At 57.6% G+C, this 17767-nt stretch overlaps 2 protein-coding genes across 2 annotated transcripts in view; one reads left to right on the top strand and one right to left on the bottom strand.

Annotated features, from left to right (window-relative positions):
• Positions 1-11382, top strand: part of LOC140705552 (IgGFc-binding protein) — a 50867-nt gene extending 39485 nt beyond the window's left edge. Inside the window, exons 35-47 of the mRNA XM_072993283.2 lie at positions 102-370; positions 971-1182; positions 1570-1714; positions 2163-2413; positions 3575-3704; positions 4331-4499; positions 6039-6233; positions 7950-8080; positions 8361-8560; positions 9360-9498; positions 9708-9839; positions 10403-10514; positions 11228-11382. Coding sequence (XP_072849384.2) covers positions 102-370; positions 971-1182; positions 1570-1714; positions 2163-2413; positions 3575-3704; positions 4331-4499; positions 6039-6233; positions 7950-8080; positions 8361-8560; positions 9360-9498; positions 9708-9839; positions 10403-10514; positions 11228-11297 — 2155 coding nt within the window. The 3' untranslated portion in view covers positions 11298-11382. The remainder of the gene's footprint in view (positions 1-101; positions 371-970; positions 1183-1569; positions 1715-2162; positions 2414-3574; positions 3705-4330; positions 4500-6038; positions 6234-7949; positions 8081-8360; positions 8561-9359; positions 9499-9707; positions 9840-10402; positions 10515-11227) is intronic.
• A 271-nt stretch (positions 11383-11653) lies between these two features.
• Positions 11654-17767, bottom strand: part of ATP13A5 (ATPase 13A5) — a 33261-nt gene continuing 27147 nt past the window's right edge. Inside the window, exons 23-30 of the mRNA XM_072993284.2 lie at positions 17550-17659; positions 17132-17228; positions 16374-16443; positions 14923-15097; positions 14363-14547; positions 13829-13917; positions 13455-13535; positions 11654-12171 (exon numbers count right to left, since the gene is read on the bottom strand). Coding sequence (XP_072849385.2) covers positions 11971-12171; positions 13455-13535; positions 13829-13917; positions 14363-14547; positions 14923-15097; positions 16374-16443; positions 17132-17228; positions 17550-17659 — 1008 coding nt within the window. The 3' untranslated portion in view covers positions 11654-11970. The remainder of the gene's footprint in view (positions 12172-13454; positions 13536-13828; positions 13918-14362; positions 14548-14922; positions 15098-16373; positions 16444-17131; positions 17229-17549; positions 17660-17767) is intronic.

The following is a 17767-nucleotide window of genomic DNA, read 5'->3' as shown; positions in this document are numbered from 1 at the left end:
AAATGTCTCTCTGCAGCAGGCACTCGTTCAGAGGAGCCCGGTGATGGCTTTGCGCAAAGGCCTCCGCCCAGCCTGAAGGTCCACTTCTCGCTTTGTTGCAGTTGCCTGCCGGACACCCGCCCGGACCTGGGGCCCCCCTGCACCCCTCAGCTGAGGCCGTCCGTGGAGGAGCAGTGCCAGGTCCTGCAGTCCCGGCCGTTTGTGCCCTGCCACCCCCTGGTCAGGCCCGAGCTCTTCATCCAGAGCTGCACCTACGACATGTGCAAATTTGAGGGGATGCTCTCCACGCTGTGCGCCCTCGTGCAAGCCTACGTGGATGCCTGCAAGACGGAAGGAGTCACCATCCGCTGGAGGAACAGCACCTTCTGCCGTACGTCAACACAGTTGCGGGGGGGGCGGGAAGAACCACAACTGAGAAACGGGGGGGGGCTGGCCAGGGGAAGCCACTCCATGGGTCACAATGGGGGAGGGGTCACGGTGGGGAGGTCACATTGGGGGGATTCCGGAAAGCCTCTTTGGTGGTGAGGCCTCCACGAGGGTTCAGCACCCTGGACCTCTGCAGGATGGCAGGAAGCGAGTGAAGAGGGGGGGCATGCCCCAGGGTCCAGCCCAGTTCCGTCTTGCCAGGGTTGCTGTAGATGTGAGGGCTTCACCTCTGCAGCCGTGTGGGGTTGTGAATCATGCGCTGTTCAAAGGCTCCCTGCCCCCCCAGCCCTGGGGGCCATTCACTCCCAGCCCCGAAGATGCCTCCCCAAAGGAGATGGGATTTCTTATGCAAAATCATTAGGATGAAACAAATAAAATAAAATACCAGGTGGTCCCAGAAAGGGGGGGGTGGCTTCTTTGCCTGGCCCAGGCGTGGGCAGGGGAGGGAGGGATCCAGAAGCTCAGGAAATGGGGTGGAATGGGAAGGGGGGGCACAGCCCAGAAGCCCAGCCCCTCACTTTCTCTCCCCCCCCGTCCCTTCCAGCCCTGCCCTGTCCTTCCAATAGCTTCTACACGGACTGCGTCCCCCTGTGCCCCCCCACCTGCAGCAACATTTACGCCCACGACCTCTGCGAGAAGCCCCCCGGGGAGTGCATGGAGGGGTGCGTGTGCAGCGAGGGCTACGTCCTCAGTGACGACCAGTGTGTGCCGCTGAGCGAGTGCGGCTGCCGAGACCAGGACGACAATTATTACAAGGTGAGCCCTTGGTGGGTGGGGAGCCCTCCCTCCCTTTTGGCTGACAGGTTCATCGGGGGGGGGGGGAGGAGGGCTGGGTGTGTGTTGGTATGCCCGGGCCCCTGCGCGGCAGGAGGGTCTCGATCCCCTCCTCCTGTTGACAAGGTACGGTCGCCTTCCACACCCCTGTCGCCCCCTTCCCTCCCCCGTCCACCTGTGCCACCTTCGCTCCAAGGGGAAGGAGCCAGCGGGTGGCAAACAAGCTCCCTCTCCCGGGTGGGGGGTGGGGGAGAAAAGGAAAGTCCACGGGGCCCGTGGGTGAGCGGCTCTGCAGGCTCGTGGTCTGGCCACTCCGTCTGGCCCCATCCTGGGATGCTAACCGAGGGGTGGGTGTTCCTCTTCTGCCAGGTGGGCGAGAGCTGGGTCACTCGGCACTGCAGCCAGAAATGCTGGTGCCGCTCCGGGGGTGTCATCCAATGCCAGAGCTTTGGCTGTGAGGTCGGGGAGATCTGCCAGCTCAAGAAGGACGGGAAGTACGGCTGCAAGCCCACAGGTACGAGAGCGCCCTGTGAGAGAGTGAAAACACACACACACACAAAAAACACACACACACAGCTGTATAAGGCCACAGCGAACCTCGAAGAGCAGATCCGGAGCTCTGCATGGTGGGACGCAAGGGACTGCAGGAGAACCATGTTTCCAGGGGGGGGGACGAGTCCCCAGGTCTCCCACCCGGGCACCCATTTCCATTTCCTACTGGTTGGGTGGGGGTCGTCCAGTTCACGCCAGAGAAGACCCTGGGCCCCTCTCACTCCCCAGTTGGTGCACTTTGGTCCTGTGGGCGGGTCTAGCATTCACAAGAGTGCAAGAGTCGCGGGAGAATCGCCAGGGGCCCCTCCCTGGGTGTGAAAACCAGCTTCCCAAAAGGTTCTTCCCCCTCCCTTCCCCTTGGCACGTGGCCTGAGGGACGTTGTGGCCACCGACTCCCACTCTTCCTGCAGGCTTCGGGAAGTGCTTGATCACCGGGGACCCCCACTACCTCACTTTCGACGGCCTGCTGCATCACTTCCAAGGGGCACACACCTACGTGGTGTCCCAGAGCCGGCCGGACGCTCCCGAGCGCCTGGAGCCCTTCAGCATCGAGGGGCAGAACAAGGCGCAGGCGGACTTCCCCGGGGTCACCCTTCTGAAGGAGCTGCTGGTCACCGTCTACAACCACACGGTGCTCTTCAAGCAGGGAAAGACGCTTGTGGTAAGGGCGAGGGGGGGTTGCCTGGGGCTGGCCTCTGGCCACACGGGCAGCTCCCGGAGGTCACCGGCAGCCTGAACGGGCAAGGCAAGGGGTCTCCGAGCGCTGGTGAGGCGGCTAAGCGGCACGCTGCTCCTTGGAGGACACCTTCTGTTACTTTGGGCTTGGCTGAGCTTGGTCAGCCCAAGGCCCACGTGAGGCAGCTTGAGACCCCCCCACCCCCCACTGATGAAGGGAGGTCAAGTTGAAGGGGCAAATCAGCCCGTCGGACCGCAGGCCTCCTTCCCCAAGCCCGCGTCCAGCTGCAACCCCTGGGGTCGGGCTGCATGGCACAGATGGGTGCTTCCACCTGGCCCTCTGACCTGCTCATGGCCTGAGGTCCCAATGGAGGCGGGTCTCATCCTGCAGCAGCTACAGACGCCCACCCGTCAGAAGCCGTTCTCCTTCACGAGCGCCCGTAGGTCCCAGTGCATCTCTGCGTGCTTCACCCTCGTGAGAAGAAGGCCTCCCTCCCTCCCTCCCTCCCTCCCTGGGGTCCACTTGTGCGATCAAGGGGAGAAGGAGCTGCCCCACTCCAGGAGGGAGCGAGCCCTCAAGAGATGGGCTGCCTGTCCTCAAGAGGCCTCAGGCCCACTCCTTAGGGGGCTGAAGGCACCGCTCCTTCATTTAGCCCCCTCTACTAAAATAGATGGTTCCTGGTGCTTTGCCAGAGGGCAGGTCTGTGCCTCTGAGTCACGGAAGAGATGCAGGAGGGTGTGCTCAGAACTAGATTTCAGACCAGCCTCTGAATCACTCGGCTCGGTGGATTTATGTCCTGCGATGCTTGTCCACGGATGGATGTCCACCTGGTGGGAGCAAAAGGGGGGGGGCAGTCCCCTTTTGGTATCGTGTTCAGATACCAAAAGTCATTCTTTGGGCCCTGGGCCCAGGTTCGCTTCTTGCTCGAGTTGCAAAACCTGTCTCCTTTTCCCCCCTTCCGCCCCCCCCCCCATGTTCTTCCAAAGCGATGGGATCTGCTTATTATTTCAGCCTGCATGGGGTTGGGGGGGGGAACTGGGGGGGGGGGGAGAGGCTGGATGCTGGCGTTTGGACCGGCCTGATTTTCCAGAATGTTTTTAAGGTTGTAAAGCGAAGGTCGTTAAGACCTTTGTCTCTCCTGTACAGGTGGACGGGGTGAAAACAGTGCCTCCCGCACAGCCTCACGAGGGCCTTCGTGTTCAGCAGAGAGCCACAAGAATTTACCTGGAGACCGATTTCGGCCTGTCTGTCAGCTTTGACGGTGCTGAAAACGCAGGTTAGTGGAAGCTCTGCGTTGTTGAGAAGCGGGCTGGGAGGGGGGGTGATTTTGAGGAAGATGGCATTTCTTCAGGGTCCCTTGGGGTTTTCACCTATTCCATCATCCTAAAGGACGGGGTGCATGCTGCAGCTCTTTAAAGGCAGCTGATTGAGGCGAGCACAGGCGAGCGCAGGAGAACAATGGACCCAAGCAGGACCCTCTGTGGGTCACGCTCCGTCCGTGCAGGAGCAGCTGAGGCAAATCCCTCCAGTTCATCCAGAGGTGGGCAGAGGTCCTATGGAGAGGCGTAGCCCAATACATTGCCCCACCTGAGGCAAAGCAATGCAGGCCCTCTGCAGACAATACCATGGTGTGACCGAGGGAATACAGTAGGGAAAGCCGGTCCCTTTGTTTTGACCTGAAAGGCAGAAAATCCCACAAGCATCTTTTCTTAAAACATCTGCCTCCAGTGGTTGCCTCTCTCTCTCTCTCTCCCTAACAGCAGGGCCGGCTCCTCTTAGGGGACGTACGGTAAACATAAAATTGTTGTGCGGTCAATGCAGCACAAAAGGCCTGAATCCTTTCAAGGGCTTGACCCTCCGTGCCTTCCCACTCACACCGTAAGCCTGTTTTCGGCCTTTCAGACCTAACTCTGTCCAACCCTTACAAAAAGAAGATCGAGGGGTTGTGTGGCAATTTTGACGGCAAGTACAAGAACGACTTCACCACGCCTGACGGCACGAGGGTCAAGGACGTGGATGTCTTTGGGGAGAGCTGGCGGGTCCCAGTCCAAAGAGGAAACACACGGCTCAGGTACTGCCCAGAGAAGGCCGGGAGCTGGGCAGGGGTCTCTTTGGAAGGAAGGATGACCCTGAGACCGCTCGGCTCCTGGGCTGGAGTGGCCGTGTGCGTGGGAGGTGTGCATGGGGAGAGACAGGGCTTGGCTTCGGGCCAACTTTATAGGCTGAAGGCGATAAAAGGAGCGGTGCCAGGTGTTGCAGGGCGAGCAGAGACACTGCTCCATCTGCAGCAGAGAGCCAAGCTGTACGGGTCAACCAGACGGATGCTGGAGGAGGGCAAACACACACACCCGCAGGCGCTGAGGGCAGCCAGTTGTCGCATGACGCCTCCTGTGGTTTGCATTGAAGGTTGCCATGTTTGGGGACTGAACATCAGGAGGCGAGCAGAGGCTTCCTTTGCAGGCAGGGTTAATCCCCCAAAGTCTGCGGAACCCTAACCCTCTCTCAAACATGAAAAGAGTTCAGCCTCTGACGGCAGGATATTTGTGGTGTATTATTTGACCCTGAGTCAGCTTGGCTCAGAGGGACCTTTCCAAGAAGAGTCGGGAGCAGGAACTGGATGGCAGCTGGCATCCCATCATCCCACCAGAGGGGAGGGGGCAGGTTCCCGATCATCTCACCCCATAGCTCCCAAGGAATTGGTGATCCAGTAGAGAATGGAGGGCAGGCCATAAGCTCCCTCCAGTTCAGGGCGGCCATCAGGGTGCAAGGGGGAATTGGCCTGGACTCTCCCGACAAAGCGCTGGCTCAACTCCGCCGGTTCTCCTGAGTAGCAGTGCCCATGGGCGGCTGAGAGCCGAAGGGCCTCCTCGGAAACTAAACTGGGGAGTCTCAAAAACAAGCCGCTGTGGAATAAGAGCAGCTGTCCCGGAGAGGGTGTGGGGAGAGAGGCAGGTGGCCCATAAAAGGGCCGGATCATCACCCCTGATCCTGGCCTGTGGATAGGGCCAAGGAGGGAGGCACAGCGCATTGCCTGCTGTGAATGCCACGGCATTGTGGACTCCGATGAGACGTCCTGATTTGGCAGCACGCAGAAAGAGGACCGCATCGGACTGCGTGCTTTACAAGCTGGCCCGGTCCTGATCTGACTCCCCTTCTCCTAAAGACGGATGGATGGAGGGCAGTCCTCCACAGAGGTTCACGGCTGGCTCCAGAGAGACTTCGGGAGGCCTCTGTTGTGCTCGCCAGGGTCCCTGCCCATGGGGTGCTTGGGGTCCTGGTTTACACCTGTGCCGATAGCTCTGGAATGACCTGGTTGTAACCTCATGGGCAGGAAAGACGGCTGATGTCGGTCGTGTGTGTCTGCATAGTCCCTTGCAGTTCTTCAATAAGAGATTGGACTGCAGTGGTATTTTTGGAGGGGGGGCGCGATAGAGGCCATGCAGGCTGGAGGGCTCAACTGGACGTGTTCAGCTCAAAGCCCCTTCCATGTTTCATGAGCTTGCATCTAAGAGCACCTGCTTTTACAACAGCCAAGACCTCTCCCAAGGGAGACCAGGTTCTGCTCCACCATCACGGAATGCCTTCGCTAAGCCCGTCTTCTCTGTTCCAGACGAGAGGCCGTTCCAAAAGAAGAAGAAGAAGACAACGATGACGAGGGGCCTGAACTGGAGACAGGGTTTGCCCTCCGTTGCTCCCCCGGGCAGCTGAGCCAAGCCAACGGCAGCTCCAGCTGTGGGATTCTGGCCGACCCGAGCGGACCCTTTAAGCCATGCTTTGATGTGGTCCCTCCGAGCACCTTCCTGAGGTGAGCATCTCAAGGAGGCAGCTGGACGGAGCAGCCAGCCGTCACCCTCCCACAGCCATCGATGGCCAGAGTTCCATGTTTAGCCTCAGTGGGCATTTTCTGCAAAGCCCCTTTGGCCAGCTTTGGACAAGGCCAAACACATGGGGTGTGTGTGTGTGTACTGAGTTGGTTCAAGGATGGGGCAATGGAGGAAGCCCTTCTTTTCCTCCCACCACTCATCCAGGTGGCTTTACAACCATCTTCCCGCTGGCACCAAGGGGCAGCTGGGTCTCTGGGGAACTAGCTCAGGGCTTCACCCAGGGGCAACCCTTCCACTGAGCCGCTGAGGCCTGGTTCACGTTTCCCACGTCCAGCCAGGGTGGTCAGCCCTTTGGCCTTTGAGATGGGTGGGTCTACAATCCAAACTGGGCTGGCCTGTGTATGGAAGAGGGTGGTGAGAGTCCCTGGGAGGGGAAGGCAAGGCTCCCTGCTTCTTGGCCCGCTGCAGTCTGTGACATCTGACATCTCGTGACCCTCCGGTGCCTTTTCTGTCTCCCTGAAGCTCCTTGATTTAATGAAAGGCCCCCAGAATGTCTTGCGTCAGCCAGGAAGTCCTGAGGTCCTACCTCAGAGCAAGGGGATTGGGGCCCTAGAAGGAAGTTTGAACAGAAAACACGGGCAGAAGGGAGTTATCCTCGTAGGACCAGAAAATCCGGTGGCATGCTTTACCCCTACACAACTTCCATTTAAGGGGAATGAAAAACATTCAGCAGGCTGGACAGCGACAGACAGAGAGGCCCCTTTGGCCAGCTTTCAAAGAGGCTCTCATCCGTGATTGAGGAGAGCCTCCACCCTCCACCCCCAGGTGCAATGGGTTTCCTTTCACCTGCTCTTCCTTTATGACCCAAGAGGCCTGCAGCTTGCATGAGGGTCAACCGTGGAGGAGGAGGAGGAGGAAAGGAAGGAAGGCTGTCCCTTTGCAGCCCAGGCAAGGAGCGCTCCCTACCCTGTAGGTAACCAATAATCAACACAACCACTTATTTGAGAAGTAGACCAAAGGATTCACAAGAGCAGCCACTTTGACTGAACAGGGGGCTTTTAAGCAGAAAAACTTGACTGAAGCCGGGGGGGGAGGTTCTCTTGGTCCATCTGACCAAGAAGGTTGAGTCCAGCCTGTTCTGGATAGGATCGCTCTCCCTCTTCTGGATCGGTGCTTCATCTCGGAATGCCCTCGCCTATTCCATTGCTGTCCATGGACTTCTCTGAAGATCTGATCATTAGTTCCAGATGGCATGTTATTAGAAGTTGAAACCTCTCCATTGTTCCAGAGACATGCCTCCAGCACACTTTCCTTCCTGATTAATTCTGCCTCCAACCGTAGAGTTTACCTCCCGATAACCAATCACAAAAGAAAGTGGGATGATTTGCAAAACTGGGGGATGTGTGAAAAGGTCCTGCTGTGACAAGCAGATGTCTCTCTACCTATAAGGAATTTCCTCTCCCAATGATAGGCAGTCTATAATGTATGCTTGGAGCCTCGGTTTCTCCATCTGATTCCTTCCATGGCCTTCTCACTCCTGGCAGCTTTCCTTGACTCCCCCTGCACGGCCATTCCTCAGCCCAGAGCCCTTCTGCAAGGGAAGCCATCCCAGAGCTCAGGGCGAGCAAACCTGTGTGTGCGCGCGCATGCGCGTAATGCCATCCCGGCTCTCAGTTGTCCGTCCTGTCCTCTTGCAGGGGCTGCCTTTTCGACATGTGCATCGAAGCCAACAGGACCGCCCGGTTGTGCCCCACCTTGGAGCAATACGCCCTGGCCTGCCAGGTGGAGGGGGTCACCCTCGGGGACTGGAGAACGACGACCGCGTGCAGTGAGTGCTCCGTTTCCTTCAGAGCTTAGGGAGCCAGAACATGGCTGGTGGGTCTCTCCTTCTCTGGGGACAGAGGAGGGGGGGAGGAGAGCCCCCTCCTCAGATGTCTGTAACCTTTCCCGGTGGCCCTCAGTGACCTTGGCATCTCGGCCATCACCTTCGGAATCAGGGGACCTGGGCTAGTGAAGAGAGAGCCTGGCATTGCATGTGTGTGCAGGGGAGCCCCTGCCCCTCCCCAGGGCCAGGATGCTCAGAGGCTCCGGCGGTGTTCTCTTCGCAGCGCCGCAGTGCCCCCCCAACAGCAGATACAGCCCCTGCACATCCGCCTGCCCAGCCTCGTGTGCGGATCTGGCTGCCCCTGCAGAGTGCGAGGCCCCTTGCCTGGAAGGGTGCGAGTGCCTCCCTGGACATGTCCTCAGCGGCTTTGACTGCGTGCCCTTCCGAGAGTGTGGCTGCACCTTCTTGGGAAGATATTACCAGGTACGGTGGGATGATGCCCCCTCTGCCTTCCATCAGCCACCGCCCAGTCCAGAGCACCAGTGCCTCCTCTCTCAAAGTCCTCCCAACAACCTAGTGGGTGTGGGTGTAGAGATGAGCTGAATCCTCCCCCAAGGTCTGCGTATCTGAACCTTGGCAGAGGCTTCTCCTTCCCGTCCCTTCCTCCCCATGGATTCAGCCACAGCTGGGAGGTGGGGCTGGGGTGCAGAATCTGAACATCTTTCCAGTACCTTTAGAAAAGGCTCAGGAAGGCCAGCCGCTGGTTAACCAGCTGCCCCTGAAAGCTGACGGTGAAGGACTTCCAGCAGCAGCTGTAGGGAAAGGGAGGCCTGAAGCTGAAAGAAGATGAGTGAGATAGCAATCTTCTTCAAAGACTCGAAAGGTTCTCCTACAGAGGAGGGACAAGATCGGTTCCCGGTCACCCCAGAGTGCAGGACATGCAACCATGGGCTCAAGTGACAAGGAGACAGATTCTGAGTATCAGGGGGGAAAAAAAACTTCCTAACTGTTAGAGCAGTACGACAGTGGAACCCATGACCTCAGAGGGAGGTGGTGAGCGCTCTCAATGCTGGAGGCATTCCAGAGAAAATAGGACCACCCTCTGTCCAGCCTGCTTTGATTTGTGTTCCTGCCTTGAGCAAGGGGGTTGGACTCAATGCCCCTTAGGGGGCCCCTTCCACCTCCACGAATCAACGTTTCTAAGCTGGGGAGATGAAGGGGCAGGAGGAGTCTTGGTTCTGGCTCCCCTGTGCAAGTTTGATTCTCTGCCCTTCTGTTCCAGGTGGGGGAGAGCTTTATGACCGACGACTGCAGCCAGTCTTGTGTGTGCACAAGCAGCTCCGGTCTTTCCTGCTCCAGGACGGCCTGTGTCGACAAGGAACTCTGCACCGTGGCCAACTTCACCCGGGGCTGCTATCGCTGTGCGTAGTTGCCGAGCCTTTCTTCTCCCACCAAGAGGGGATGGGGGGACCATCCTCCAAGGTGGAGCCACCTGCCTGGTTGGAATAACAGGCTCTGCCTGTCCCAGACTGGACGTAGAGGAAGGTCAGGCTGGGCAACTCCCTGTGGCCCTCTTTCCTAAGTCCCTCGCTCACGGCTCTCTCCTCCTCCTCCTCCTTCTCGCCCCTAGCTGGCCCCTGCCTCTCCAGTCCTTGCTTGAATGATGGCGTTTGCACAGAAGCCAATCACCCCCAAGGCTTTTACTGCCAGTGCCCTGAAAGGTACCAGGGATACCTTTGTGAAGATGAAATTCAGCTAACAGGTAAAGCTCCTTTCCTCTGCCTTTGCCTTGATTGACCCACCCCTAGGCTGCTCCCCTCGCCGGAGCCTCTTTCTCTTCTGCCAGGGAATTGCCCCGTCCTTTTCTCGTGAGAAGACTCCCATTCCTTTTTAAAGGCTCTGGCCCAGCCAACTAGGCAGGTTGCCTTAAGTTTTCACGCTGCACCCCGGAAGCCTCCGCTCTCTCCTCTCCACTTGTGTCTACATCTCGGCTGTGTCTCCACTCAGCTAAGTCTCTGGGCATGCACAGAGGCCTTGAGGGAGCCTCTGGGATTACTCCCACTTGCATTGGGCTACATGGAAGGTGAAAAAAACCTGCTCATCTACGTATCTCTTTTAAAAAACCAAAACGGAGCGCCTGGCTACCTCCTCCTTTGTCTGAGCTAAGCAGGTCCTTCATGAACTTCCCGAGAACCAGTAAGGCCTTTCCAGGAGGACGACCCCAAAGGCCAGGGAGGGGGCCTTCTCCCCCACCCACCCCCCAGCCTCGGCACAGACGCTCCGGAGTTTTCCCTCATCTCTTTTTTCCTTCTTTTCCCTCCCCAGCTCCCCCAGAGAAGGACTCCTACACCGTCCTTTACATTGTTCTGGGCGTTTCAGCAGCCACCATCGTCCTTGTCTTGGTCATTGCCATCGTGCTGTGCTTGTGCCTTCCCAGGTAAGCCTCCCTCAGTCCCGGTGGGAGGAGGGCAGCGTGACGGCGGGGGGGGGGAAGAGAGAGATTACCGTCTACAAGGCAGGCGGTGATCCTGAGAACGTCCAGCAACAGCTAGGCTGAAGAGAGACTTTCTGAAGCTGAAGCTTTCCCGCACACTGTGGGGTCATAGGGAACAGGGGGCCAGTGTGGTTTCCAGAGGGAAAGACGCAGCCTCGGGCATCTGATTTTCATCATTCATTCAATTTATCTATGTGCTGTCCTTCCCTCCCTCCCTGGGATCCAGGTGGCCTTAGGATGTAAGAAGGAGTTCCCCCCTTTGGATCTTGAGCATCAGCCCTTCCGTCAGGATCGTATAAAGGGGATCTGAGACTTGTGGGCACGAAGGGACTGGGGAGCACTGGATGCCTATGAGACTCAGCGCTGAGCCCTAAAAGAACAGGGGATAGTGAGCAGGTCAAGGAAGGGGTGATGAGGAACCCCCTCACACAGTAGTGTGTGGCCAGAGAAGTGCTAGTCCACACCACGACCGCGGAAACCCCTCTCCCCCTCCAACCCCCCCCCACACACTTCCCCTTTCCCAAAGAGCAGAGAACCAGCCGAGGAAGCAGTCTTGTGGACCAAGGGCAGCCACGGAGACGCTGGAAGGGCAAAGGGTGGCGACTCTGGCACCACAGCCTTTTTAATGGGCACAATCTTTTCTTTTCCCCGCACAGAAAACGTGCACAGACTCCTGCCATGAGAGACACCATCCAGATCTCCAACCCTGCCTTCGAAATGGACTAAAATCCACAGTCAATCTTTCCTGTCCCCAGCGCAGGGTTTTCTCTCGCCTCCACCAGGGAATAAACCAGGGCTATTTTTTTCTGAAGTCCTTGTGATGAGATCTCTGTGCCCTGGACTGGACTGGACGGGACGGGACGGGACGGGACTGTCTTTCTTTCTTTCTTTCTTTCTTTCTTTCTTTCTTTCTTTCTTTCTTTCTTTCTTTCTTCTTCTTCTTTCTTTCTTTCTTTCTTTCTTTCTTTCTTTCTTTCTTTGCCTTGGCAGCAAATGTGCACTGCTTGAAAAGCTGGTGCTCTCCTCATTGCTCAGCACCCTTTTCCTTCGTCCTCCCCCCCACCCCGGTCCCCCACCCCATCCACCCGGTTGCCCTGGCTGCCACCGCCAGCCCTCTCTAGGGGGTGTTTCTGCCCTGCAGAGGCCCTGGCCCTTCGCCTTCGTCGTCTTCCCGCTCCCTGTGGAAATGTCTGTGAGGACTTTGCCACAGAGCAGAGAGAGGAACTGAGTCCCCTTCGGGTGGGGGCTCAGCTCTGGCCACCCGTTTCCAAAAGCTGTCCACACACCAGGGTCTCCTGCGCCACACCGTTTCCCGTGAGAATCATGGCCCGTCTCTTTGAAAAAGGAGTTCAGCGTGTGCGGACGAGGGGCCAAGTCCTCGGTGCGTCCCGCCGGGCGCCTACTTCTCTTCCTGGTCATCGAAGGCGGGGTTGATGTAGGCCTCGCTTCTCCCCTCGGTGGCCCAATCCCTTCGGTTCACGGGAGGCCACGAGGTGTCCGCTTCCAGCTGCCGCTGCAGCTTCCGGTACTGGCTGGAGGAACGGACTCCGAAGAGAGCCTTGATCCAGAGCCAGAATTGGTGGTTGTGCAGGATGGCGTCCTGGGTGGGGTGGGGGGAATAGAGAGACAAGGAGTCGGTCTGCTTCTCTCTATAAGAAGGGGGAAAGGGGAGGCTCCCTGGCAGTCCAGGAGATCTCAGGGAGTCTTCCAGGGCCCGACTCCCAGGCAGGGCTTAGGAAGGAATGGGGTCCCCTGCTTTCAGGTCCGGGAGGCAATGAGAGTGGCAAGCAACACCTTGCCTTCCCCCGGAGCTTGGCTGCCCACCGTGGGACGGCATTCCCCTCCCATGAACCCCCCCACCCCTTCACAGGCTGCCTCATTCTTTCTTTGCCAGGGCTGTGTCCATTTTTTTAAAAGGCAGGCACTCCCCACTATTCCAAAACAACTCCTAAGCCTCAGAGTAAAGGGCCACAACCTCCCTCTGCCATGGTTCATCCCTTCGACCTTGAGATAAGGAGACCTCTTCCCACCCAACTCAAAAGGAAACAGCAGCGCATCACTCTGGGAGTGAACAAGAGAAACCGCCACGTCCTTTGCCTTGTGGTTTTGTTTTGTTTTGTTTTGTTTGGTCTTGGTTCTGCTGGGTGAAACAAACACTCAGGACTCAGGTTGTGCAGATTTTGGAAACTTATGTGTGTAACCACACAGAGAGACAGGTTGCAATTTGGATCCTTGCTGGAGCCATCAGGTGCGATCTCTCTCCTGACCTCCAGCACAACCAATGGGGAAACGTGCTCCAGCCAGACCCCGATCCCTGCCCAAGCAGGACCTTTTTGGGGGTCTGGCTGGAGCGATTCCCCAGCAGAAAGAAGGGTTGCTTTAAGGGAGATTGTGTCTCTTGAAGTGAACCTTTCCAGTGCAGTCAGGTACACACCTTTGCAGCTGTTTGATCGAACCCTGAATTCTCAGGAGCCAGGAGATGACAAGAAGTGTACATTAAGCCAAACTATAAACCTTAACTCTTCCTTCCTTCCTTCCTTCCTTCCTTCCTTCCTTCCTTCCTTCCTTCCTTCCTTCCTTTCCCTATGTGGTTTCTGCAACCAAATGCAAGCGTGAGGGATGTCCTGTCCTGTCATGGTGCAGGAGAGCTCTGTGGTACCAGCCCACACCTCTCCTGCTTGTGAACCTGGGAGGCCTGGGGGTGGGTGGGTGGGGACACAGTGGACAGCCATGGAGGTGCTGAGAGGCATAGACTCCTTTTCCAACAATTCATAATCCTCCCACCCTCCTTGCACCCAACACCCAGGAACCCCCTTTGCTCAAAAGGAAGGAGGTGGGTGCACTTCCCAATAAAGGAAGGGGGGGGGGGAATAGTTTGCTCACCTCCACAAAATAGGAGACCAAAAACTTGACCACCAGCATGATCAGGACGTAAACCCTCCAGGTGACTGGGGTGCAGAGAAGCTGTGAGGAAAGAGAAGGGACCCGGGCAGTTAGACCCTTCCTCCTCCCTCAGCTCAGCTCCATTGACCTGGCATGGCAGGTCTTCTGCTGCCTCCATCCCGTCCCATCCCGCCCACCCCGTCCCCCTGCCCCAGCTCAGCCTGAGCAAAGACCCTTCACAGGCCAGCCAACAGCATGCTTTTCCGTCTCCTACTGGTGGCCCGAATCCCGAAACCAGCAGGATGCTCTGGACGACCTTGCTTACAGAACAAGTGGAAGAAAGATCCGTCCTGTGGGTGTCTTGCCACACTCACCTCCAACCCCTTGTACACAGAATCGATGTCCGCAAAGAGGAGAAAGAGGCAAACCCCGAGCTGGAGGCACAGCAGGATGGAGAAAAGATCTGGAGAATCGGAAAGAAGGGGCCCCTGTTAATCCCCCCTTGGGGTGATTGTAGACAGGACCTCTCATCTTGCCCTAGGGAACAGGGAGGGTGCCTGGCCAGAGGAGGAGGAGGAGGAGGAGGAGGAGGAGGAGGAGGAGAACGGTGGTTCTCTGCCCCAGGAAGGCCTCCAAAGGGGAAGGTGGGAATCTCACAGGCCAGGCTACTCCAAGGGGTGATGGGGCAATGGTTTGGAAGCTCCGTAAGGAAACCTGACCCACCCTATGACATGAGAAGAAGTGTAACCTCATCTCTTCGGGTCTCCTCCTCCTTTGGCGTGTGGGCTCAGCCGCCAAGGGTGCTTCGCCTCCAGCCTGACTGGGAGGTGGCGAGGAGAGGGTTGTTGTTGTTGTTGTTTTCCATTTAGCCACAAACGAGGAGGGCCGACTCAGACAGGGCCACTTACAGTTGGTGTAGATGGGCTTCCGGAAGGGTTTCCCTTTGGAGAAGACAAAGGCCACGATCACGCCATCAAAGATGATCAGGTAGAAAAGGGTGGTGCCCTCATAGCCCAGCACTCGGTGCGCCTCGGCCGTGGAGTTGGCTGTCCCGTTGCCCAGGAAGGCAGGCTGGTTTCCAGAAGGACACTCCCTGGAAGGAGAAGGATCCCTGAGATTCTCCATCCCGGGTCCACCTGCCTTCACCCTAGGCTTTGCCCCTACCTCCCGCCCCCCCCCCCTCCTTGCAGGCTGTCTTTCCAGCCACCTCTGGGCGAGGCCAAGCCCCAGAAGGCCCATATTTTGTCAGGGCTGAGCCCTTGAGAAATGCCAAGGCTCCTGATCATAAGGGACAAGCCTTGGCCTTCTGGTCGGGAGGGAAAGAACCCCACCCAGGACAAGGTTTGCCACTCACCCTGGCGGGCGAAAGGGGAAGGATTTTGCATGTTAGAAGGTGAGGTCCGGCTCTGCGTCTTAAGAATTAGTCCTTGGGAGCCCTCTGGGGATGGGTGGGGGTGGGGGGGCTCACCTATAGCTGCGCGCCTCCGAGAACCAAGGTTGCTGCTTCACAAACAGGAAGCCGAAGGTCTGGATGGTGAGGGTGAAGCCGACGCTGAGGATGACGGAGAGCATCAGAGGCGGAGAGAGGAGCCGTCCGGACGGGCGGTAGGGAGCCAGCTTCGGATAGGCGTGGGACAAGCTCACTGTCGGAAGAGAAAGGAGCCCTGGAGGGAAGCTGCCCACTGCCCGGAGCATCAGCACCAGGTGGACGGAGAGAGGGCAGGCTGGCAGAAGCCAGGCCATGTCGCCTACCACGGCGGGTGGGTGGGAGGGTGAGACAGTATCGTTTCCAAAGAGGGTGAGTTGTAACCACATTGTGGCACCCTGGAGTGGCCTGAACCCAAACAGACCCAGGAGGTCTGGGCTGTCCGGAGATGTGGGAGCATCGCTGCCGCCACGGGAAGGGAGCCCTGCATCGCCAAGCCAAAAGGCTGCCCACCCAAGAGCCCCCATCAGGAGGGCATCAGGAGGACTTTCTCCAGAAGCCTCTCCTCAGCCAACCTTGGTGGGTCTCCAGGAGCTTCTGCAGAGACGTTTCCCTCTGAGGCTGGGATTGCCTCTCAGTCGTTCCCCCCCCCCCCCAACCCCTCTGCCAGACCTCCTGCTGGAAACTCTGTGTGTGAGCCTGGGCTGTCCGTGACCAGACGTCTGGCTTGCTCCCAGGCAACGTTGTGCCCTGGAAGCCCCTTAAAAGCCCTTGCCCTCCCCAGGGAGGGCAGCCTGACACTTTCCTTGACCTGAGACCTTCACTGTCTTTGACCCACCTTCACTCTCTGGGCACTCACCTGACAACGGGCCCCATAGATCTGGGTGGGCCGGGTTCTGAACGGCTCCCTGACCCTCTCGGTCAGAGCCCCAAGGCTCTACAGAGCCCAGACATGGGCCTTTGTGGGGAGGGCAAAGGAAGGAAGGAAGGGCGCGAAGGTAGAAGAGGGCATTTGGGCTACGCTGCCCATTTCAGCAGGAGCAAACACCTCTTGAGGAGCACAGCCCCCCCCCCCCCAAAGGCCCATGTCTGGTTGCGGGCAGAGGGGCAAGTGGAAAGGAACAAGCGCCGAGCTCCCAGAATGGGCTTAGTCTGGCCCAATGGTGTCCTCAAAAGGGAGGAGGAGAAGACACCTTTTGTTCACGGAGGCCCCAGGCGGGGGTGGGGGGGTGGGGGGCAGGTCTCCACACTGGCAGAGCCCTTCTCCAGGGCAGCCCTAGAGTTAGGGAAAACCCCTCTTGGTTTGAACCTGAACAGTATTTGTTCGGGAAGGTGGGAAATGCAGACCAAATCCTCAAACCGCACACATTTCCATCTCTCACATCGGAAGAGGGTGATTTTTGCATCATGGGATGCAGTGGTACCTGTTTCTGGGTAAGATCAGGTGAGACAGACCCTTCACCATTTGACAGAGAACAGAGCAAGTCACCTACTTGTTAGGACAGCTGCAAGGGAAATGCCATCTTGCACCAGGTACTGGAAATTCCCCAAGATTTGTATTTGCTGAAAGAACAAAGTGAACATTTATTGTTCATTTCTTTGTGTTATGTCCATAGTTACTGCCCTTTCCCAATGAGGGGGACCTGAGGTGGCTCACAAGGTGATGGACTTTAAAGAAGTCAGGCTAAAAACACAATGAAGTTGAACAAAGAATTAAAGCAAACAAAATCCAAACTTCTGAAAGCTTTCAGAAGGCCTCTAAAAGCCTCAAGAACAGACCCAGCCTTGCCCACTTTGGTTCTTAAAAGCCTGCTTTAAAAGGCAGGTTTTGAGCTGTCGCCAAAAGGATGTGAAGGGAGGGGCCCAATGAAGGCTTTGAGGGCATAGATGCCTTTAAATTAGCATTTTATTGTCAGGCACGAGGCAAAGAACTTCACAGAAATACCCCAAAATAACACACTCTCAGCCCAGGACTTTGGAGGTGGAGCATGGCCGTGACGGCGTGCGGGTTCCTGGGGGTGGGTGGGAAACAGTGGTGGAGACACAACGCGAGGCTCACATGGGTCTTCCCGACCGTGTCTTCTTCTTGCCCAGCCTAAGACGCCAAGGGTGGCCTTGCTCTCTCTTGCTCCCAGACCAAACTCTCCAGCTCCCCTTGATCAACAAGGATGCTCCATCTTCCCACTTCCAGGACATGCCGTCTGAGACCCACCCTCTGTTGGTTGTGCCAACTCACTAGGCAAATACATACCCAATAAAGCAGGGCAGTGGCAATGAAGGCCTGAAGCGCATAGAGGGTGATGAACTTAAAGACGGCAAACGAGGAGACGAGGGCGGCCCGGCCTTCCCTGGGGTGGAGAGAGGAACGGAGAGGATAAGAGGACGGAGGGATCTGCCCGGAGCAGCTCAGGGATGAGGAGGCGGCGCAAGGCTCGGAAGGAAAGGTTCAGCCCTCCGGAAAGGAAGGGCTGTGGTGAGCGCAAGCAGCCAAGCACGTGCCAGCCTGGAAGCCGGGCCAGGCTCGCTCCGGGTGCGTTCATTCTGGAAACACCTAATGGGAAGGGAAGGGGCAGGAGAGCCGCCATGCTTTATCTGTCCCCTTCGGGGGTGTGTGAAATGGGGGCTGGCACCAGCATCACAACTGCTGACTGGGGTGAAGCAGGACCCACCGTATCAGCTCCGGCACGCACTCGATGTTGGGGGTTTGGGAGGTGAAGGGCGAAGCCACCGAGGCCTCCTGCTCGGAAAGGGAGATGCCAGCGTGAGCTGTTTTCAAAGCCTGAGGAACAACAATGAAACAAAGCCCGTCCGGCTGAGCAGGAAGGCATTCTCATGTGCCGGAGGAAAATGGAGGTGGATTTGGGGGGGGGGGGATTGGGTCTGCCAT

The sequence above is a fragment of the Pogona vitticeps genome, chromosome 3 (genome assembly GCF_051106095.1).
Source record: "Pogona vitticeps strain Pit_001003342236 chromosome 3, PviZW2.1, whole genome shotgun sequence".
Taxonomy (NCBI): Eukaryota; Metazoa; Chordata; class Lepidosauria; order Squamata; family Agamidae; genus Pogona; species Pogona vitticeps.
The sequence above is the reverse complement of the archived record's forward strand: the minus strand, read 5'-3'. Positions and strand labels throughout refer to the sequence as shown.